The 20697-nt window shown below is 43.3% G+C and overlaps 1 protein-coding gene across 3 annotated transcripts in view; it reads right to left on the bottom strand.

Moving 5' to 3' along the window:
- Nucleotides 1–548: 548 nt before the first annotated feature.
- Nucleotides 549–20697, bottom strand: part of LOC105384048 (histone-lysine N-methyltransferase SETD1) — a 66731-nt gene continuing 46582 nt past the window's right edge. For all 3 annotated transcript variants that reach the window (XM_048626148.1, XM_048626147.1, XM_048626146.1), the window contains 12 exons: nucleotides 6818–6927; nucleotides 6281–6400; nucleotides 5696–5853; nucleotides 5022–5364; nucleotides 4535–4676; nucleotides 4029–4161; nucleotides 3755–3895; nucleotides 3255–3399; nucleotides 2700–2913; nucleotides 2238–2344; nucleotides 1718–1912; nucleotides 549–867 (listed from right to left, as the gene is read on the bottom strand). In XM_048626148.1, the coding sequence (XP_048482105.1) occupies nucleotides 694–867; nucleotides 1718–1912; nucleotides 2238–2344; nucleotides 2700–2913; nucleotides 3255–3399; nucleotides 3755–3895; nucleotides 4029–4161; nucleotides 4535–4676; nucleotides 5022–5364; nucleotides 5696–5853; nucleotides 6281–6400; nucleotides 6818–6927 (1982 nt within the window). In that variant the 3' untranslated portion in view covers nucleotides 549–693. The remainder of the gene's footprint in view (nucleotides 868–1717; nucleotides 1913–2237; nucleotides 2345–2699; nucleotides 2914–3254; nucleotides 3400–3754; nucleotides 3896–4028; nucleotides 4162–4534; nucleotides 4677–5021; nucleotides 5365–5695; nucleotides 5854–6280; nucleotides 6401–6817; nucleotides 6928–20697) is intronic.

The raw sequence follows: 20697 nt of genomic DNA on the forward strand, positions 1-20697 counted from the left end.
TGACGGTAAATATAATTTAATCAAATCACACGCAATAATGGTTTCGACAGAAATTCCAAAAAATCTAAAGGTTTCCTGTTTATTTACGAAACATACAACACTGTTTTAGTCGTCAAAAGAGAAAAAAACGAGGAAAAAGAAAGAAATACAGCATAATTATAACAATAATATAAAAAAAGAAAACATTGCAACTTTAACAGCATTTTTAAATTTTTATATAAATAAATAAAATGAGGTACGCATTATTTGGCTTACCGCAGCGCAAATTAAATACAACGTGTTCTAAGGAAGATTCTGATAAATCGTCTGCACAGATCATAAGGTATATATTTCATTGACAGGGTCCTATGTATTCGTAATAACTATCTAAAGTAGTCACAACCGAAACGAAGTTTCACGTGACGATGCTAGTAGATCGCTCTACCAGTTTCGAGTGTACTTCAACCATTTAGGACTTGTTTCTCATGATTTCAAAAAATAATTTAATACATATTTTTTATGTTGTATGTGCGTAATTTGTTTCCACATAATAAAAACAAACTATCATTTTCGCCAATGCCATCGATCAGTCCATTGATTGGCGAAAAATAAAAACCCGGTAAATTTTAATGCCGGCAGAAACAAAACCCGAACGGCCGAAGTACCTACAGCAAGTCGTACAAAACCGTCCCCTATCACCGTGTCACTGGGTGTCTAGTTCAAGAAGCCGCGGCACTGCGGCGCGCCGCACAGGCAGGCGATCTTCTCGTCCTCTAGCGGGAACTTGTAGTCGTACGTGATCTCCTCGTCGACGCCTATTGGCTGCTTCGAGTAGATCACGATCTTCTTCTGAGACTCGATGGTTATGATTTTCGCGTAGCAGTTCGGCTGGAATGGATGAGAAAATACAATAAATAAATAAAAATATTTATAAAACATTGTCTGTTTATCACCAGATGAAAGTAATGTTTGCGATTTAAAATTACACGATGTTGACACCGAAAATGAATACAGGGTGTTGCAAAAAGGGTATACTAAACCGAAACCTACATGGTATATGTAAGCCCGAAAATGAAATCAGATTTTTGCAACACCTACAAAGGTTACTACATACTAAACCATTTCATTTGACCTATTTCATATTTTATAGTTCGCATAAAATAAGAATGTTGTAGTTTTCTGTTGTTTCTCGTTTCAGGCGTCTCTATAGGAAACTACCATGAAACTTTTGACAAATAATTCGTGCAAAATGCGACCACTACTATTTTTAAGTACATGATTGATTCTATAATGTCTCAAAGTTTTGTGGAAACGGTATTGACCAGTTTTTCATTCTATAAAAACTATGTTTAGAAAACAATACTCACATTACAACTGTGGTTGATAAACCTGGCCAAGTTCCCACATTTCGTCGCATCAATGATGGTATCAAAGTCTATACGGAACAGGTAGGAGGACCCGATACCGGTGGCCTCGTACTGCGCCTCGCGCACGTCCGCCACGATGGGCCGGAGATTTTTATAGTTCGCAAGTTGCATAAACTTTGTGTTGTAGTTTTCGCTCATACAAAGTGGCGCCTCTAGCGGAAACTACCATGAAACTTTCGAACCAAATGTAAATACTGAGGTATTTTTACATTTCTATAAACTCTACAAACTGAGGGGACAACAAAACAACGTTGCATTCCTGCAAACTATAAAAACCAAGCCCACAATACAAGTACAAAAACAGTACTCACATTACAACTGTGGTTGATAAACCTGGCCAAATTCCCACACTTGGTCGCGTCGATGATGGTATCAAAATCTATACGGAACAGGTACGACGACCCTATCCCTGTGGCCTCGTACTGCGCCTCGCGCACGTCCGCCACGATGGGCCGGATCATCTGCCCCACGTACTCGATCACCATCTCGTCTGCTGCTATCGGCTCCTGGGGGGAAAAATGGGTTCATGAATGATTAGATTTTCCCGCGAGATTTGTCGAGATTTTCGCACGGCCATCCGGGATATAGGCCTTTGAAATTTATGAGTACCTAAATGCAATGAACTTGCTACATAGCAAATGTTATAAAAATTGGTCCAGACGTTTTCCCGTGAATGAGTTACAAATATGTATCTACAATTTTTACATCACAATCTGTTTATTTATTTACAGAATAAAGAAATAGCACTCTAAACTAGGGTTCACATTATGAATATGTACTCGGCGATTGCTAGCATGTAAAATGGTAAAACAATATATAAACGTCTATTACCTGAGCGAATAATCCCCAGTCGTGAATCCCGGACTTGGCGAACTTGAGTTGTTTCTTCCTGAACTTGAGCTGGTTGAACTTGAGCAGATCCGAGTCCGTGTCAGTACCTGCGGGAAACACATTATACGTTAGGACATGATCGCGATTTTATTTCTGAGCGACAACATCCTACTTTTATACCCAAATAGCATTAAGAGAATCGTTGTAAACGAGACGCCATTCCATTTACGTCCTTATGAATCTTCACGCCTGTCGTATTTATTTTTGCATGCTTTGTTATTGCTAAATCAGCCATTTGTGAATTTATAGTTGCACATTTTACGCCTGTGGTATTTTCATAGCTATAGTAAAAATCGTGAGAGTTGCCGCAGGCGATGAACGATTGACGAGTGCAGTCGTAGCGCGTCAATGTCGCTATAGACGCATAGGAGCACCAATGATATAATTCCTAACACAACTTACCGAAGGCAGTGAGCAGTCTCCTCTGGTTAGACCTGGCCTCTCTCGACATGTGCTGCATCTTGCTGATCATGGCGGCCTTCTTGTCCTGCTCCTGTGCGGCCTCCAGCGGCGTGGCCGACGCGACGCCGCGGCCGTGGTGGTACTTGTACTTGGCTTTGAGCTTGGAGTCCATCTTGTAGTAGCCTTCTGTACGCGCTGAGCCGCTCTTGTGTCCCTGTGAGTTAATGTTAGATGTACATTAGATTGGAGTATTCGTACATCTAATGGCTTTGTTTTAGACGGACAGGCTTCTAAACATAATAGAACAAAACTTAGGCAGTGTTCAACAAATGTTTGGCTATGTGAAATACCATAGAAAACTTTCAAATTCCGTTCTAAACACCTGTTACTTTTTGTGGTAGTAAAGAAAGTTTGCAATCTGAGAGACAGATACAGGGACTACAATAAATTAAAATTTTAAATAAATTACTAAATTGTGTTTAAAAATACCGTAACTCGTTGAAACAGTTGAAAAGGGCAAAAATAAGGTTGTATATTATAGAAATCTGCACTTACTTGTAGATCCTCATACATGTTGTTATGTCGCTTGGACTTCTTCTTGGGCGGTGAGTACCGCACATCAGTGGGCGGGTGGTCCACCCAGTGCGTGTCGTTCAACCAGTAGCCCTGCGCGTCTTCCGCTAGCAACGTCTCGTACGCTCTGAGGAGACAAGTGTAATATGTGTAGGAATGAATTCAAATCATTAGCCAATAATGGTTGCCGAGTGTATTTTGGCGCGCTTTGGGGGAGCATTAGCCCAGCAGTGGACGATTATTGGCTGATGATGAAACAAAATGTGTAAGCAACATTCTATATCACTTTTACGACACTAATGTAAAACGTGTGAGAGTAAATTTACAAAGAAGTATTGCCCCAATATCTTCTAATCGAAAGTCTTGTAATGTAACGTTAGACTAGACTCGTTTGATTTCGACCGTTACTTACTTTCTTATGCTCTGGCAACACGAATGTAAAATATGTAAGAGTACATTCAAGTTTTAAAAGCTTGGCTTACCTCTTCAAGTACTCGATGTCTTCCCGGTCGATGCCCCGCGTCAAGAACTCGTACATGACCTGCATTTCAGCCATAATGTCTCGTGTCTTGAACGTGATATGGTCGAATTTCGGCCGCACGTCGCCCCGACCATCGTACAATCTGAAATTATGGTATTAGTATTATAAATGTTTCTGTATTTCTTTCATTGCCGTACATTTTTCTATATCACATTTCAAAATATTAATCAGCAGATTTCACACTCACTTGATTTAGTAAACAAACAGTTACATACTTGTTTTGTATTTCGGCTAGTTTGGTGGTCTCGTGTTTTCTCTTGTAGGGCCTCTTCTCCTTCTTGGGTTCTGGAAGCTTCTTCTCTACGACTACGGGCTCTGCGCCCGGCTCCTGCGTCATCCATGTGTAACCTGCAGGAATGAATTTGCGAGAATAGTATTTAGATTTATTTTCTATAAGTTTTTGAGTTTCCAAATCTTTGAAAAAGGTTTGATTTCAGTATGCATTGAAAATACACATACACTAATTTCAGCTCAATCAGTAAATGAAACATAAATCAAATTTAACTTGTAAGGTTATAGACAAAACAGTAGACGAGTAGCAGTTGAGATCTTTTAAAATAATTATAAATAAACATAGTGGCTCCCCAAGACGCCTTTTGGGTCGCTGTGCCAACGGAGTATAGTTCTTGAGCATTTAGAATATGCTTCATACTTATGATTATTTTGTGTACGAGTTTGATCACCTGTCAAGACTATAAATTGTTAATGACAATCTCCTCACCATGGTCATGCTGCAGATGGTTGGCCGTCGACGGCGCGTCGTCGGTCGGCGGGCGGCAGTACGAGTGTTCCAGTGCGACCTGCGACGCCTGCGACGCTTGAGACGCTTGGGACTGCGGCGATGAGGTCTCCGAGAGACCGCCCTGGGGATAGGTTGATTAGTTATTGTTTGTTGAACAAGTAGCAGAAATACTTACAAATATGGCTAGGGTACGTGGTTGGGCCTTTTTATGTAGATGTGGCTAGGGCGCATCGGACGGATGCAAAACTGATATTTAAGGAAATTGCGTCATGAATGCTTCGACTGACCTTAGGTTTATGTTAGCTACATTAATTTAACTGCATTGATTAGAAAAATTGTGTCTAATTATTGCTCAATGTATAGCATTATGTGTTTTAAACGGTCTCAAAAGAGTGAATATGCCGACACTTCATTGAGCTGTAAAATACATACGGAACTTTACATACGGAAACAAAAAAATACTTACATCGTCCATAATACCGTTCATGCTGGGCGCGGTATCCGTATTACTTTGGTCGTCAGACAGAGACACCACTCTCTCCCGCTGTTTCTCCCTCTCTTTTTCTCTCTGCTTCTCCCTCTCTTTCTCCTTTTCTTCCCTCTTCTGAGGCTTCTTTCTCTTCTTTTTAGTGTCTTTCTTCCGTCTTGATTCGAGCATTTCTTCGTCTGACGTGATTTCCCCTTCCTCTGCCTCTTTCTTCTTCTTTTCGGGGGATTTCAAATGGTTCGAGACTGGGCTTCGTCGCTCGATCTTGGGTTCTTCCGAGATCTTGGGTTTGGGTTTGCTTTCAGTTTTGGTTTCAGGTTTACTGTAAGGAAAGTTAACAGTGTTGTAAAGTATTTATTGTTTTGTTCAAAATTTCAAACACTAATTTAAGCCAAAGAAATGTGAATCTCTACTTATTTACGAAACCTTTCATTTGACTATTCATACGAGGTATTGTGAGGGCATTTGCCATTTTTTGTTCACGCATAACTGACACCAGGACAAAGGGAGGGACTAAACATAAGACCTAGGGTGATGCATGTTAAGAACCTCCTCGAGTGACGTGTACGTAGCTTCCTGAGCAGTCATCAAGCGACACGACAACTACGTTTCTTACCCGAGTACTTAGCGTATAACATTATCTATCTATTTACCTATCATGCGGCAAGTCCGCCATCCTGCTCAGGCGCACATGGCAGTCGTCGTACTTGGCGTCGGGCTTGTCGTCCCGCGCGCCCGCAGAGCGCAGCTGCTCCTCCTTGAACTCGCGTTCGATCTGCTCCATGTACTCCGTGTTGCGACGTCTTCGCTCCTGTGAATACATAATATAGTGAGCACTAGATGCGCTGTATTGTATGGATAATGGATACGCATACTTTTTCGTTTAGGTAAAAAATATACTTAAAGCATTTCTCACAACACACCTATTTGGTATCAGAACAATGCAGAAGGAAATATACATTTTTTAATAGTAAACTCATTTTTTTAATGTGTGTAAAATATGCACAGCTATGTTTCTAGATAGATAGAATATTCTTTATTCGTACACATACAAACAAGAAGTTACAGCAGTTACATAAAATAATTTACACTAACACATAGGTACAAAAATGGTGATCTTAGTCTTTGGACTTTGGATAGAAGGCTATTTAATTGTTTATAATGACACTCAACAATTTGAACGTGAAACTTGACAACATAAATTTACAGCGAATGTTACTCCAGTGTTCATATCATACCTGGTACTCTCTCTCCTCCTCCGAGTCGGAGTAGATGCGGTCGAGTAGGGGCGCGGCGGGGGGCGGGGACTTCTCCGCCGCCTTGGCTTCTGAAGCCGACGGCTTCTCTCGCTTGTAGGGCTGTGGGGAAGCATGAACTTTGTTAGCATACTTATAGCGGGTTTTGCTGCATGAATTAGACAATAACCAAGCCTAGGAATAGCTTTCTATCGTATAAAAACAAAACGTTTTTTAGCAATAGTGCAGGTCCATCGAGCCAATTGGTCGTCTGAGTTTTCTGTTTTCAATCTCTGCATACCATTCTTGTTCCTCTTACATATACCATATAACAGTAAAACAGCGGTGCCATACATTTTGGAGACATTTTCTTAACTTTAAGAACCTCTAAAATGTATGGAAATATGTAACAAATATTTTTTTACATAGATTTCAGTGTTGGTCTCATATTTAAAGTTTCCCGGTATATCACTTTATATATACTGTATGTAATTTGCCTAAAATGCATATATCTGCCGTAGTGTTATTTAGGTTACTGACCTGGAAGTCATCGGTGTCGGAGTCGGCGGCGCGGTCGCGGCGCGCGGGCGAGCGCTGCGGCGACGCGGCCAGGTGCTCGTCCGCCTCCACCTCGGGGATCGGCGTCTTTTCTGTACGGATTATAGAGGAAGTTTTTTAGTACACGTAAGTGGATCATAGGGCGATATTCTTGCACGTAAGTTATATAAAAGGAATATGTAGCCGTAAGGGTTACACCCACGAGTTTTCTTCCCATACAAATATTTATTGTAATGTTTGAATCACGCACTCGGGGCGCGGGAAAATGGCGTGTAACTCTGCGTGTATGACGAAATCCACACCATATTAAGACACCCTTAAGTTTTGGGCATGAGACTTGAAAGTTTGTTTGGATGTTTGTTACTCTTTTACGTAAATCAAATTAACAGATTTCAATGGATTTATATTGTGTGCAGGAAACGGATACATCCCTCGATTAACATATAAGCTACTTTTCGCCCCAGAATTCCCACGGGAAAACTTTTAAAGGCAAACCGACTCTCGTGGCAATACCCTGTATTCTATACTGGGCAATCTTCCTCATCCTTACCTCTAGCAGACTGCAAAATGTTACTTTTAGTGACATCAGAGTCTTTTTTGCTTTCTAATAAATATGCCATAGCGAATTGGGTGCAAGATGTAGCAGCATCCAATATTATGGACCTCCACATGACATAACTTTACAGATGGTGTAAAAATAAAGCCTACCTCTAGCCCGCTCGGCCTCGCTCTCGCTGCTCGAGTAAACCCGCCTCAGGCGCTCCTTGTTAGCCCTCAACTGGAACTGCGACACGTCGAGCGAATCATCATCATCACGCTGTAGATGCGGCGCTTGCCACTTATACAGGTTGAAAATTACATGCTCCCGAATAATGTGTAGTTTAGCCCTTATGTTTGTCAAAGAAAAAGAAGAAGATGGCCACTTATACAGGTTGAAAATTACATGCTCCCGAATAATGTATAGTTTAGCCCTTATGTTTGTCAAAGAAAAAGAAGAAGATTGCCACTTATACAGGTTGAAAATTACATGCTCCCGAATAATGTATAGTTTAGCCCTTATGTTTGTCAAAGAAAAAGAAGAAGATTGGCACTTATACAGGTTGACAATTACATGCTCCCGAATAATGTATAGTTTAGCCCTTATGTTTGTCAAATCCTAATCCTAACTAATATTATAAATGCGAAAGTAACTGTGTCTGTCTGTCTGTCTGTCTGTCTGTCTGTTACTCTTTCACGCCAAAACTACTGAACGGATTTGAATGAAATTTGGTACACATACGGTCTAGACCCTGGGAAAGAACATAGGCTACTTTTTATCCCGGAATTCCCACGGGAAAACTTTTTAAGGCGAAGCGAAGCGCGCGGGAACAGCTATAGAAGATAAAGAAGAAGATTGTCATTTGTCACCTCTAGCCCGCTCGGCCTCGCTCTCGCTGCTCGAGTAAACCCGCCTCAGGCGCTCCTTGTTAGCCCTTAACTGGAACTGCGACTCGTCCAGCGACCCGTCGGACGAGTCGCTGTAGATGCGCGGCGCTTGCCGCCGCGGCGACGAGCTCGCTGATGAGGAGGAGCGCGATGATGATGATGAGGAGGATCTGAGGGAGGGGAGTTACATTGTGGTTATCAGGAAAGCATTTTAATATAAATAAGCGACTCTAATTAACATAAGAACGTTAAAGTAGTTTATGAATTTAACGCCGCCGCCGGTGGAGCGCGAAAAGATTTTTACACATTGTAAACGTATTGGATTAGTACATTGCTGCTTGGCCGCTGAAGACAAGCTGGATTGGCCCCTACTCCGTGGCTTCAGCAACCGCTCGCTGCATGCTAAAATGCGTATATATAATGTGCATAATTGTTATTGTACCTGTAATTAAATAGCTAGTAATGTATAACTCTTTCATCGACCAACAAAGGTTGGCTGGAAGGCATTGCTTTTAGCAATAAGCCTGCCCTTGTATGCTTTAATGAGTTTTTCATTTGTAGTACTATGTTTTTGTGTACCTACAATAAAGTGTTCAAATAAATACAGTTGTTATTGCTTCGCACCGCTTGGTTCCGCGATCGGCTGGTGGTTATAGCACACAAGTCAGGACAAGGAGTCAGGAAGCCCTGACCCCTTAGCATGAATATTCATAGTGAACGTGAAGTTGAATTCATCGAGTAATTTTGTATGAAAACATGAACAGCGCCCCTGCCGGTCGGTAGCAGAACTAAAATTTCCCTACAAAATTCATTGAGGTAATTTCACGTCACGTTCACGATGAAAATTCATGCTAAGGGGTCTGATCAAGCTAAACTAGTCCTTATGTGCATACCTGGATGAGCTGCTGGACTGGCGGCGGCGGCGCGACAGGTAGGAGCCGCCGGTGCGCGAGCGCGGGCTCACCGGCACCTCCTTCTCTTCATCAGAGTTCTGCACCATCTCCTCCTGAGGAATCACGTGTGATGAGGTTAGTTCAAATATCAACTACTGTTCACGTTAAGTTTGCTTTCTACCGTACCGATAACCCTACCGTAGTGATGGAGCTGTGCTCGGGCGGCGACCTCGCCTCTCTTCTCTCTCGCCGCTCGGAGCCGCTGTGCGAGCGAGACGCCGCATTCTACGTCGCGGAGACTGCGCACGCGCTGCGCACGTTGCATAATCTAGGTTTCGTGCATCGCGACGTCAAACCGCATAATATATTGCTGGATCGGTGAGTTGGACTACATCTGTTATTGTGTTTGACGAAAGACTCAAATCGAATTCAGTTTACTATGAACGTTGAGTATTTATAAAACAACGATTTTTTTCACTACCTACCAAGGTAAATTTGAGTTTTTCTAAATGGAATGGAACTTTTATAATCATATCGTCAAGGTCTAAACTGCATTTCTAAGCTTGGACCATTTACCACCACGCTGGACTGCAGCCATCGGGTTCACACCATCTTGATGTGCCAAATCTAGTTTCTTCATTTAACTTTATAAGAGGACGTCATATAGACCTTCATTGAAAAGAATTGCACCGCAAGAGTATCAGCTACACCACCACCACAGCGCCTTTCCCTTTTACAATCCAACCTCTCCCCAGATGCGGCCACATCAAACTAGGCGACTTCGGCTCCGCCACCCGCCTGTCCTCCGACGCTGCGGCGCCGCCGCCCGCCACGGCGGATTACGTGGCGCCCGAGCTGCTGGCGGCCGCCGCCTGCGCCGCGCGACACGCCGTCTGTCTCGACTGTTGCCGGGGGCTCGCGCCCGCGCCCGCTGTGCGTTGCTTGTTGTGGTTGGGGGTGGGGCGATTCTGGGGACCTTGTGGGGCTTAAATATACTAGGACTACAGCTACCTGGCAGGCCAAGGGTTGACTAATATTCCGTTCTTCAATACATTTATTATTTGACAGAGAGGGACGAAACAGTTTATTAGCTAAAACGTCCTATAACTTTTCTATGATTATGGCTGTTAGTGCTGAACAGCGCTGAATAGTGTGAAAAGTCGTCTTCAAGGTCCATAGACTGTCATTGCACCGACTAAACCAATCGGTGCTGGGCGCTTATGTCCATTATAAAGCCGTCCCCAGAATCGCACCGTCGTCCATTACGTCCACGGTGTACTTACACAGCTCTTAGTAGGGAGTGTCGGTGGAGGAATGAGTCACGTGCCTTGTGTTCTGTGCAACAACCATGAGTTAACTATAAAACAGCGTAGGCTCGAGCTGGAAAATAATGTAGTTTACTGATGGTTGGCGTACTGTGTGTTGCAAGCATGCTATTAAGGCAAACACACTGGGCTAAAGGGCTGCTTAAATTCCTATGAAAAGGAAAGCTCTTGGCTCATAAGCTATATGTATATAAAAAAACTTACCTATAGGTAAAACACACAACGCAACTTTAAACTTTTATTAGCTTTGTCTTCATATAAAGTGCAGACTTTGATTGTATGTAACTATGGGTGCAGCACCTATAAAAGTTTTCAAATAACATGAGTACTCTATACATTATAAGAATTTACGTGAATCTAGACGACACTGGCAGGATAATTAACTTTGGTACTTACACTTACCTAATTAGAGCTGATATTAACTTGGCACTCGCTTTCGAGCCGTTTTGTAGTTAGATTGTAATGAATTTAGGCATGAAATTGAAAAGAGTTTGAATATGCACACGGAATGATTGTATAGGTAGCACTAGCCACTAACAGCACGGTGTGACGGTTTTGTAAAGTTGTGTTTACTGTTTATTATTCATATCTACTGCCCGTAAACTATTAGAAATTCAGAAACTGAACCCTTCAGCTTCAAAATCTATCCATCCTTTATCGGAATTAAAGAGACCGAGAAATTACTGTCAAATTAGGGCTTTGCAAGAGCTGGAACGAGGTCAAAAGTCCAGCCGAAGTTATGCAGGAGTAGCGCAAATTTATGAAGACCCGTTGACCTCTAGAGTGCCCCAAGACTACAGCAATGATGACCTCTATACTGACACAAGACTACAGCAGAAGAAGGCTAGCAAAGGCTGGATGATGGATATCAATTTGTACCACAAAATCTTAACATAGAAAAAAAAAGATATACATAATCAAAAAAATCCTGGTGATGGTACAACTCACTACATCTCTTCCGCTCTTATATTGTAACTCAATTGTTGGTTTTTTGTCCAGACGGCGTGCGACTACTGGTCGCTGGGCGTGGTGGCGTTCGAGCTGGTGACTCTGCGGCGGCCCTTCTCCTCGGATGATGATGATTCTGTCGCGCTTATACTTAGTAATATACAGAGGTGAGCTCATTTTTGTGGTATATATCGAGTTCCAATGGAATATGTGCCACAGACTAAAGGTGGGTACTGACCAACGTTACGGACTGTAATGTAACATTCCCAGCGAAAATGTTATGCAACGCTTTGTTCTAAAATCGGCTCGTTGCTCGCTGGTTTCCTCGTAACACTACGTACTGACTGCGTAAATGCTCGCTGTGTAACATGTTACGTTACAGTCCGTAACGTTGGTCAGTACTACCTTGAGTATTATAAAGTACCCATCGTGTAAGATCACTAACGACGATTAAATATAGAAATATACAAATATACATCCATCCTTTGTAAAATGAGCAATGCCTAAGCATAGAGTTCTTACCACGTTTAGATTTCCAACAAACAAAACCACCAACCCTCCCACCCCCAGATACGAGCGCTCAGACCCCGCCGAGCTCCCGTTCGCCCCGCCCCCCGCGCCCCCGTCCCCGCAGTGGCGCGCGCTGGTGGCGGGTCTACTCCGAGTGCACGCCTCCAAGCGGTTCAACTATCTGGACACGTTGCAGCATCCCGCGCTCAAGCACTTGACCATGCACACTATTAGGGACCAGGTATGGACGTTTACAGTTTGGTTGAATAAGTTAGGGAACTTAGGGAGTCATTTTTAGGTTCCCGACTTTCCCGAGGTACGTTAAAACTGAGCGACTCTATTGGCGCCTTGGCGCATTGACGCGCTACAAATGCTCTCGCCATTTGTTTATAAGTTCCAAGGACAGAATCAAAATTACCGCCATTTTGGTATTTTATTGTGAATCAATGTCACAATCATTGCACATAGGGGACCATATTGATATTATTGGTCTCCTATACCTTGTTTCACGGGGAAAGACATCTGACAGAACCCTTATTACATTCGAATAAGGGTAGTTTTTGTTTGTATCAGATGTCTTTCCTCGTGAAATGGAATATAGTTGAAAGAAAAACTATCATAGCAAATATTGTACCATCCACGAAACTGTTTGTTATACGCGTATGACTAGGTGATTTTGCCCTGGCGACTTATTTATCGTTTTAACTAACTTGTATAATTCCAGGCGCCCCCGTGGGTCCCCTCGCTGCGCGGGCCGGAGGACGCGTCGTGCTTCGCCCCCGCGCCCCGCGAGAAGCCGCCCGCCCCGCAGGCGCCCTTCCGCACGCGCGCGCCCTTTGCCGGGCAACTGCCCTTCGTTGGTGAGTGGCGAAGAACCATTAGTGCGTTTGCGTCGTCGCATTTATATTTGATTATTCAAAGAGGTATGCATATATTTTATGACATGTCCCATTAGACCGCTGTCGCGTAAACGCAACATTATCATTAATTCGGCATTACATTTGTGTTGTGGTAGTGTAAAATGAGATTTACGGAACACCCATAGAGTCAAATTTTAAACAAAGAATTAAAGGTTTTGACAGCATTAAAATTTTAATTTGTGTCTTCAGAATCGACATCATATTCTTATCATGATGCTTCAGGTTTCTCGTACGTGGCTCCGGAGGACAACGAGGACAGCATCAGCGGCGGCGGGTTCAACGCGTCGCACGACTGCACCGCCATCGACCTCGCCACCTTCAAGTAAACTAACATTTACACCTTCAACTGAAATATTCAGCCGTACCGATATCAGTTCATACATACCCTTTTTAGTTGATGCCCTTGCACCTGCACTCGGGAAGATTTACCAGCCCAACCAGAATGCTATTAAAGTTGATTCTTTTTTGTCTGGAAAATTTTTACACGCAAGAAGAACCAGTCGATTCTGATTGTATAACCTAGGTAAGGTTAACAACCACTTCGTTTAAATCCACATATTATTTGTACAGTCCAAAAGTGGTATACTCAGCTGAGTCACCCACTTTCTGCTTAGTATACCATTATGCCACACTCTGTATATTCAAATAAGCAACTTCCTCCCCCAGGTCAGCCGAGAAGCTAGCAGTAATGCGTGCGCGCGAGATCGCCTCCCTACAGGGGCGGCTGGCGGCGGCGGAGGCGGCGGCGGCGGCGGACGCCGAGCACGCGCGCCGCGGCGCCGAGGCGGAGGCCGAGCGAGTGCGGGCGGCATTGCAGGCGGAGGTCACGGCGCTCAGTGCTCAGAACAAGTACGTTACACGTAGATACAGACAGAGATCACGGCGCTCAGTGCTCAGAATAAGTACGTTATATGTGTAGATATATCACAGCCGGATCGTGTAATGAGCCATATTATATTACGGCGAGCCGTTTCCCAAAACAGCGCCGTTTTGAAATGTGGCGGCTGAACGCTTAGCTGGAATGAATGCAACTGAATAAAAAACCGACTCAATTTAACTCAATGTCATAGCATTCCTTGGACGATGACTATATCCACCAATGCGCGATTGCAGAGCTACGTTCCCCGCCAGAAAATTTCGTCGATTATTTTATTTTTAATTGGAAATGGGGTGCTTCTGAATCGGTTGCCTTCTTGTACTACTTATAATCGTAAGTTTATAATTAATTAAATTCACTGGCAGTTGAAATATTCCAAGCATTTCTATTAAGTATATCATGGTTATGAAATGCCATCATAGTTATGCGAAACATTTAGGAAGGCAACCAGCGAGGTTTTCACCAGCGAATTTAATAAAAAAAATAATAAAATATCATAAAATCTCTCTCGCAGGCGACTCGAGCGCGAACTGGACATAGACAAACAAGAGCGGATGTCGCTCGAGCGAACCATACAGGAAATGACGTCATCGGCCAAGGAGCGCGCCAACTCAGAGCTCAGAAGAATGCAGGCGAAAGTGGCTGAGATGGAGGTGGAACGGAACTTGTTGCGTGAAGAACAAAAGAGGTTGGAGACGAAGGTTGAAGAGATGAATGCGCAATGTGAGAGGAACTTAGCGGCTGCGGACTCGGCTAGAGCACAACAGAGGCATTATAAGGTGAGATCATTAGATAATAAACATTAAACAAAACGCGCTCTTTATAACCGACTTCAGAATAAGAGGGTATATAAATTTGATCAAGGTTTTAAAATAGAATTATATATATTATCGTATAGCCGTATGGCCGTAACCGTACTACGTTTCTTACTTTCTAACATTTTACATGGATGAAAATCATAGAAGTATTGCATTCAATGTACACTTTTTTAATTGTTTTTTTCAAAAATATTCTTGTTATTCAGGAGATAATAGGCTACGTACAAGATTTGAGTCACAGAAGACTGACGGAAATCAGCGTGCGGCCTATTGTGAGTTTACAGTAGATAGAAACACCAGTTCAAACTGTAGTTGTTGGTAGATTAGAAACAGATAACAATGTAGTAAAGTCCACAGTACCATCTCCCTATTTTGAACTGTACTTGTTTCCAGTCGTAACTGAATTATAGTAAGTCACAATGAGATATGATGGATGGAGTACTTATTGCGTAGATGTAGTAGAGCTGTTTTTAATAGCATACGGATTTTATCACGCACGCGGGATGGCCGCCATTTTCCCGCGTGTCACGTGCATATTCGTAATTTGTGCGGCGCAATCCCGCATGCGTGATGAATCCCACACGCTGTTAAAACAGCTTAAAAAGGAGATGTGCTTTCAATCTTTATATATTAAAAACAAATTAAAAACTCAACAGGAATCCATGGCGAAAGAGCGCGCCCTCCGGCGGCAGACGCTCAGCGGTTGCGAGGCGGACAGCCGCGCGGTCGGCGCCCGTATCGCCGCGGCCGAGGCCACCGCCGCCAAGGAGACGCGGGCTAAAGACGAGGCGGAGAGGAAGCTGTTGCAGGCCGAGCAGACTAACCGCACGCTCCAGGTTGAATTGAGTGGTGTGAAAGAGGAGCTGGGGAGGGTACAGGTAATTAACATAAATTAGTTAAAAATATGTGTATATATTCGACATTCCATCTCACTGACGTCAAGCTACTATGCAGGAGGTTATACAAGTTGTGCCCAAGTGTGTCTACAGTAAAGGAGAGGACTTTCAATTCCATCAGTTGTAAATGCCAAATAATCCTAACACACTTGACACATTTTCAACCGAAGATTACGAATGGCCGATTGGATATTTGCCTTTAAAAAATGCAGAATTCATATAATCCAGTAAACAGTTTTCTCTAATCTTATACTTTATACTCTCCCTGCAAACAGGAGTGCTACAGCGACAAGAAGCGCGTTTCGGAAGCGTCTTCCGAACAGCTGAGGCAGGCGCAGCTGCAGCTTACAGAAGAAAAGGTCAAGTCCGCCGCGCTGCTGGCGCAAGTACAGGTATGTTGCGGTATTCTGGGCCTTAAGAGCGTAGAAATAAAATTTATAATAGAGTTACACTATATTTAAAAAAAGAGGATTTGCGAAATGCTTTTGAACGTGAAGTACATGCAATTGAACTAACACTTCCACCAACTATTGCTAACGATCAAAAAATCTAAAATGAACTGCTGTACCGCCCCCATTTTCAAACTTAAAACGTTGAAACGCTAGGTAACTTTATAACTACTTATTCCAAAACAGTGCAATATTTTAGTTAACCTTACTCTTATTCACCCTAGGAGTTACAATCAGAACTCGCAGAAGTGCACCGTCGTGAGGCGGCGCTAGAAGAGCTGGCGTCACGCACGGAGCGGCGCCTGCAGGAGCGAGTGAATGATGCGGATAGTAGAGCAGCCAGTGCGGCTGAGGAGAATGCCAGGCATCGGGAGAAGGTATTTTACATCTTATTGCGTGAGGATTAGAGTTAGAGTTGCCAGTTTCTAACTAAACGACAGAGTGTGATTGTGTGCCAACGGCATCTGCAAGAGTGAGTGAATGATGCGGATTCTAGGGCTGTTAGTGCGGCCGAGGAGAACGCACGGCATCGGGAGAAGATATTGTACACCTTACGTCGTTAGGGTAAGAGTTGCAAGAGTGGTGAAGATTCTAGATACACCTTGTTATGCAGAGGTTAAATTTTAAGTGTGCTTCAACCGAGCGGCGCCTGACGGAGTGCGTGCACGACTCGGGTACAAGAGCAACAAGCGCTGCTGATAAAAACGCCAGGCATCAAGGGAACGTACCAGTTATTGTTGGCATTATTGCGTGAATAAATAGTGGCAATAAGGAGTTCGTAAGAAGGCTATAAACAGCAGTGTGTATGTACTATAAAACACAAGTCACTGCAACGTATACCGAAATCTAAAGGCACCCTCGATATAACGCATATTATCTCCCCCACAGGTGAACTCTCTGGAACAACTAGTCCGGCAACTAGAGCGCGAGGTGAGCGCGCTAGAAGCCCGCAAGAAGGACGCACACAGCGACGCGCACAGCGACACGGAGAGCGTGGGCGAGGACGCGCACAGCGGTGCGCAAGTGCAGCTATTGAAGGAACAGCTGGCGAGGGCCGAGGCGCAGTTGCAGGTTAGTTAGAGTGAGAAAGAACAGCTGGCCAGGGCCGAGGTGCAACTGCAGTTGCACTTCATTGCAGTTGCACTTCACTGCATTGCAGTTGGTTAGATACTTCTAGAAGGAGTTGGCTAGGCGCATCCAACTAGGTAGAGCAGTATTCGAGAAGCTTCGTCACATATATTCCTCGTAGCCAATCTTCTAAAGATGACAGGGTTATCGATCGCAGCAGCAATCATTTATGTATTTAGCCTAGAATACAGCCAGTTATAGACTAAGCTCTTAAAATTCGTAAGTTGAAGTGAACGTGGGCCGGTCATATCCGTCTATAACCAACAAGTATTATTTGTTTACATCCATTAATTACTCAACTTAATATCAAAATTATCACCAGGCACGTACAGAAGAGATGGCGGCATTACGGCAAGAAGCGAGAACGGCCAACCTCGAGAGATGGCGCAAGGAGCGCGAGTTGAACGACCTCTCTGTCACACACAAGACATCGGAGAGGGAGCTAAAACGACTCGAAGAGCGGATCGACCGCGCCACGGAACTACGCAAGGCGGCGGAACAGAAGGCCGCGGCGTTGCAGACTGAAGTGGACAGTCTTAGGCCCCGCTGTGAGAGTGTTAGCAAGGAGTTGGAATTGACGAAGAAGAGGTTGGAGAGGCTGATGAAGGAACACGAGGTGGCTTCGGCGGAGGTTGATAGGTAAGATAATTATGATAAAAGGTTTTTTGAGTTTTCTAGGTTATTCTCAGTTGGTTGTTCTAGGTAGGAGTAGGAAAGATAGACTGTTCTACATATAAAGCAAGATAATGTGATTCCGACCGCCATTTTCAAATTCCTTCTTTATCCACGCGCGTTATACCTGAGAGCGAGTTTTTGTGAGAATGTGATATTTTTTTATCTGACGGCGCATAACCTATTTCTAAGGCCTTACTCTTCATCGCAGGTCACGCAACGACATCCTGAAGCTGAAGAGCGAGCTCCAGTACAGCGAGAAGCGGCGCATCAGAGCGGAGCAACAGGAGGAGCTGGGGGGCCGCGAGCGCGCCGCACTAAGGGACGACGCCGCCGCCGCGAGGGCTGAGGCAGCTAGTCTGGTGCAGGTAACTAATATAAAATTAATAATTATGTATACTGCTGTAGTAACTACGTAACATGACCGAAATGACGGCCATTTCCGCGAAATTAGACTATTTCGAGCGCGTCCTTTCTGCGATAGACGAATAGAAACCGAGCGTGAGCCAATGATTGCGTGCTGCGGCATCACCGGTGTAATGTACAAGGCAGAGAAATCTGACCCCTCTCAGAAGCATTGTTACTATGAGAGGGGGGGTCAGGTTTATGTGCACCTGCCGAGGCAGCTAGCCTCGTGCAGGTAACTAATATAATACCTAGTATTCATTGCGGCTTTTCAAGGGATATAAATGTTATGATTTATTATAGCTTGCGTGGCCATTTATATTGTGAAGAGTAATGGGATAAATATGTTGACATAGAACTGTCGTGGCAAATACGCAATGTGGCCGCAACTAGTAGTAATATGTACACTAGGTAGCAAATAGACGTGGAACATGCGCAGTAAGCTACAATATAGTAAGAAGCTGAGAAGGGTTTAATCAGAGCAGAACAACAAGAGGATTTATTTATTTAATTCTTTATTGCACAAATATATAATAAATGCACAAAAGGTGGGCTTAATGCTAATTTAGGAGGACGACAAAGAGCTACAGTCTCTTTATACTAAACCAGGTTATTCGTATCGAAACCGTTAGGATCCCGATATGATTAAGCATCGATATCTTGCGTCCCGTACATTGATTTCAATGATTACTTCATAAGTTCATATATCATCAGATCATCACACTGTGTTTATAACACATACCATTGTTTATTGTTTAAGTTATATTCCATCATAGCTGTTTTCCCTCCCTACCATAATAATGCATTTTGATTTCCGGAAACAATTCTAGTCTTTCGTTTTAACACTCTGTAACAGTCGTCTTGTAAATTAACAAATGTAACAATAAAAAATATGGAGCGTAGGCAATTTGCGTCTCTAAGGAAGAAAGTGCAGGATTTTTTAGAAGCAGACGCTGAGAACAAATTGAAGTCACAACAGAGTTTAGTGAATTCAGAAATTAAACCGGTTAATCTTCAAAAGATATGGATAAAGAAGAATAATAAGTTTTGGCAGAGTACTAGGCGCGATGGGTTTTATCGCGGTGGTAGCTTGCGGATGCCAGTGGGGTTGGTTAAGGTCCCGTGCCCCACGGCAGATCAGGGGCTTGAAGAATGCGGCAGAGCGGTCTATTTGGTTCGTAGATGGCATACTTAAACGAGGCTATTTTAATGTAAATTGACAAGAGAGTGTTATTCCAATCATCCAATCCCAAAAACAAATGGGTTTATCCCCTGTCTACCTACATTCCAGTGATTGTAGGTCACTCTGCTATTTTGGGATGTTTTCACGCATCCCTCGCGATATCAGATGCTGATTAAGAATTTTCAATCTCCGAATAATGTAAAATGTAATCCATATCGCTATTCAATTCTGCTTCTGCATCTATCATCACGACGTCGATCGACGATTTTCATTTCCCTCTTTATACATTTATCTTTTAGAAATGTGATCGCCAACATTATGTGTTAATTACAGAACAGCAAGGCTCTTCAGGAGGCGTGCAGCTTGATGGAGGAGCAGCTCACAGACCTGGAGCGACTCACGGACCTGCACGAGCAAAAGAACAAGGAGTTAGAGGTATTTATTCAACTATTAATTACTGATTAATTAAAACATTTATTAATTACTAGCTGTTCCCGCGCGCTTCGCTTCGCCTTAAAAAGTTTTCCCGCGGGAATTCCGGGATAAAAAGTAGCCTATGTTCTTTCCCAGGGTCTAGACCGTATGTATACCAAATTTCATTCAAATCCGTTCAGTAGTTTTGGCGTGAAAGAGTAACAGACAGACAGACAGACAGACAGACAGACAGACAGACAGACACAGTTACTTTCGCATTTATAATATTAGTTAGGATAGATAAATTCATAAATATAGTATTTTCTTCATTTTTAACAAAAGAGTGCTGAGGCACATTTCCGATATTGACAGAGTGATGGGTCATTGTAAGGACCAATGGGAAGTAACGCGTGTGAATTTGCCGCTAGGGGCGCTGGTGTCGACTGAGGTCAAGTGACATTTACTTTTCACTAGTTTTCAGTGGTATAATTTGGCGGGCTTCGTAACATTAAATTATATTTTCGTTCATTTCCCTGTTGAAAAGTGATCTCATTTCACAAAATTATCGCAAATATGGATTATTTGTCGAAGAATGTGCACGCTTTGAAAGCTGAATTAAGGAAAAGAGGCCCGAATACATGTATCCTCCTTTTCTTTCCGAACATAGCGGAACTGCACAACATTGCGGCATAGTAACTCGGTATGATGATAGTTATTAATTATTTATAATTAATAAGCTTATGACATACATACATACATATATGGTCACGGCTGTAACCCCGAAGGGGTAGTCAGAGGTGCGTGTCACCAGCTTTTCGCTGTACATTTGTACTCACGTGATAGGTCGCGAGCCGTATCGCCGTTTTTGAATGAGTACAATGCACTGAAGTTGTTGGGTAAGTGGGCAACCCGACGTCAGATGTTTTCAAGCTGCCCGAAGGCCTCAGAGCCAATTCAAAAGTCTTCAACCACTGTGACCTGCCAGTGATGACGTATGGT

This window comes from Plutella xylostella, chromosome 16 (genome assembly GCF_932276165.1).
Source record: "Plutella xylostella chromosome 16, ilPluXylo3.1, whole genome shotgun sequence".
Taxonomy (NCBI): Eukaryota; Metazoa; Arthropoda; class Insecta; order Lepidoptera; family Plutellidae; genus Plutella; species Plutella xylostella.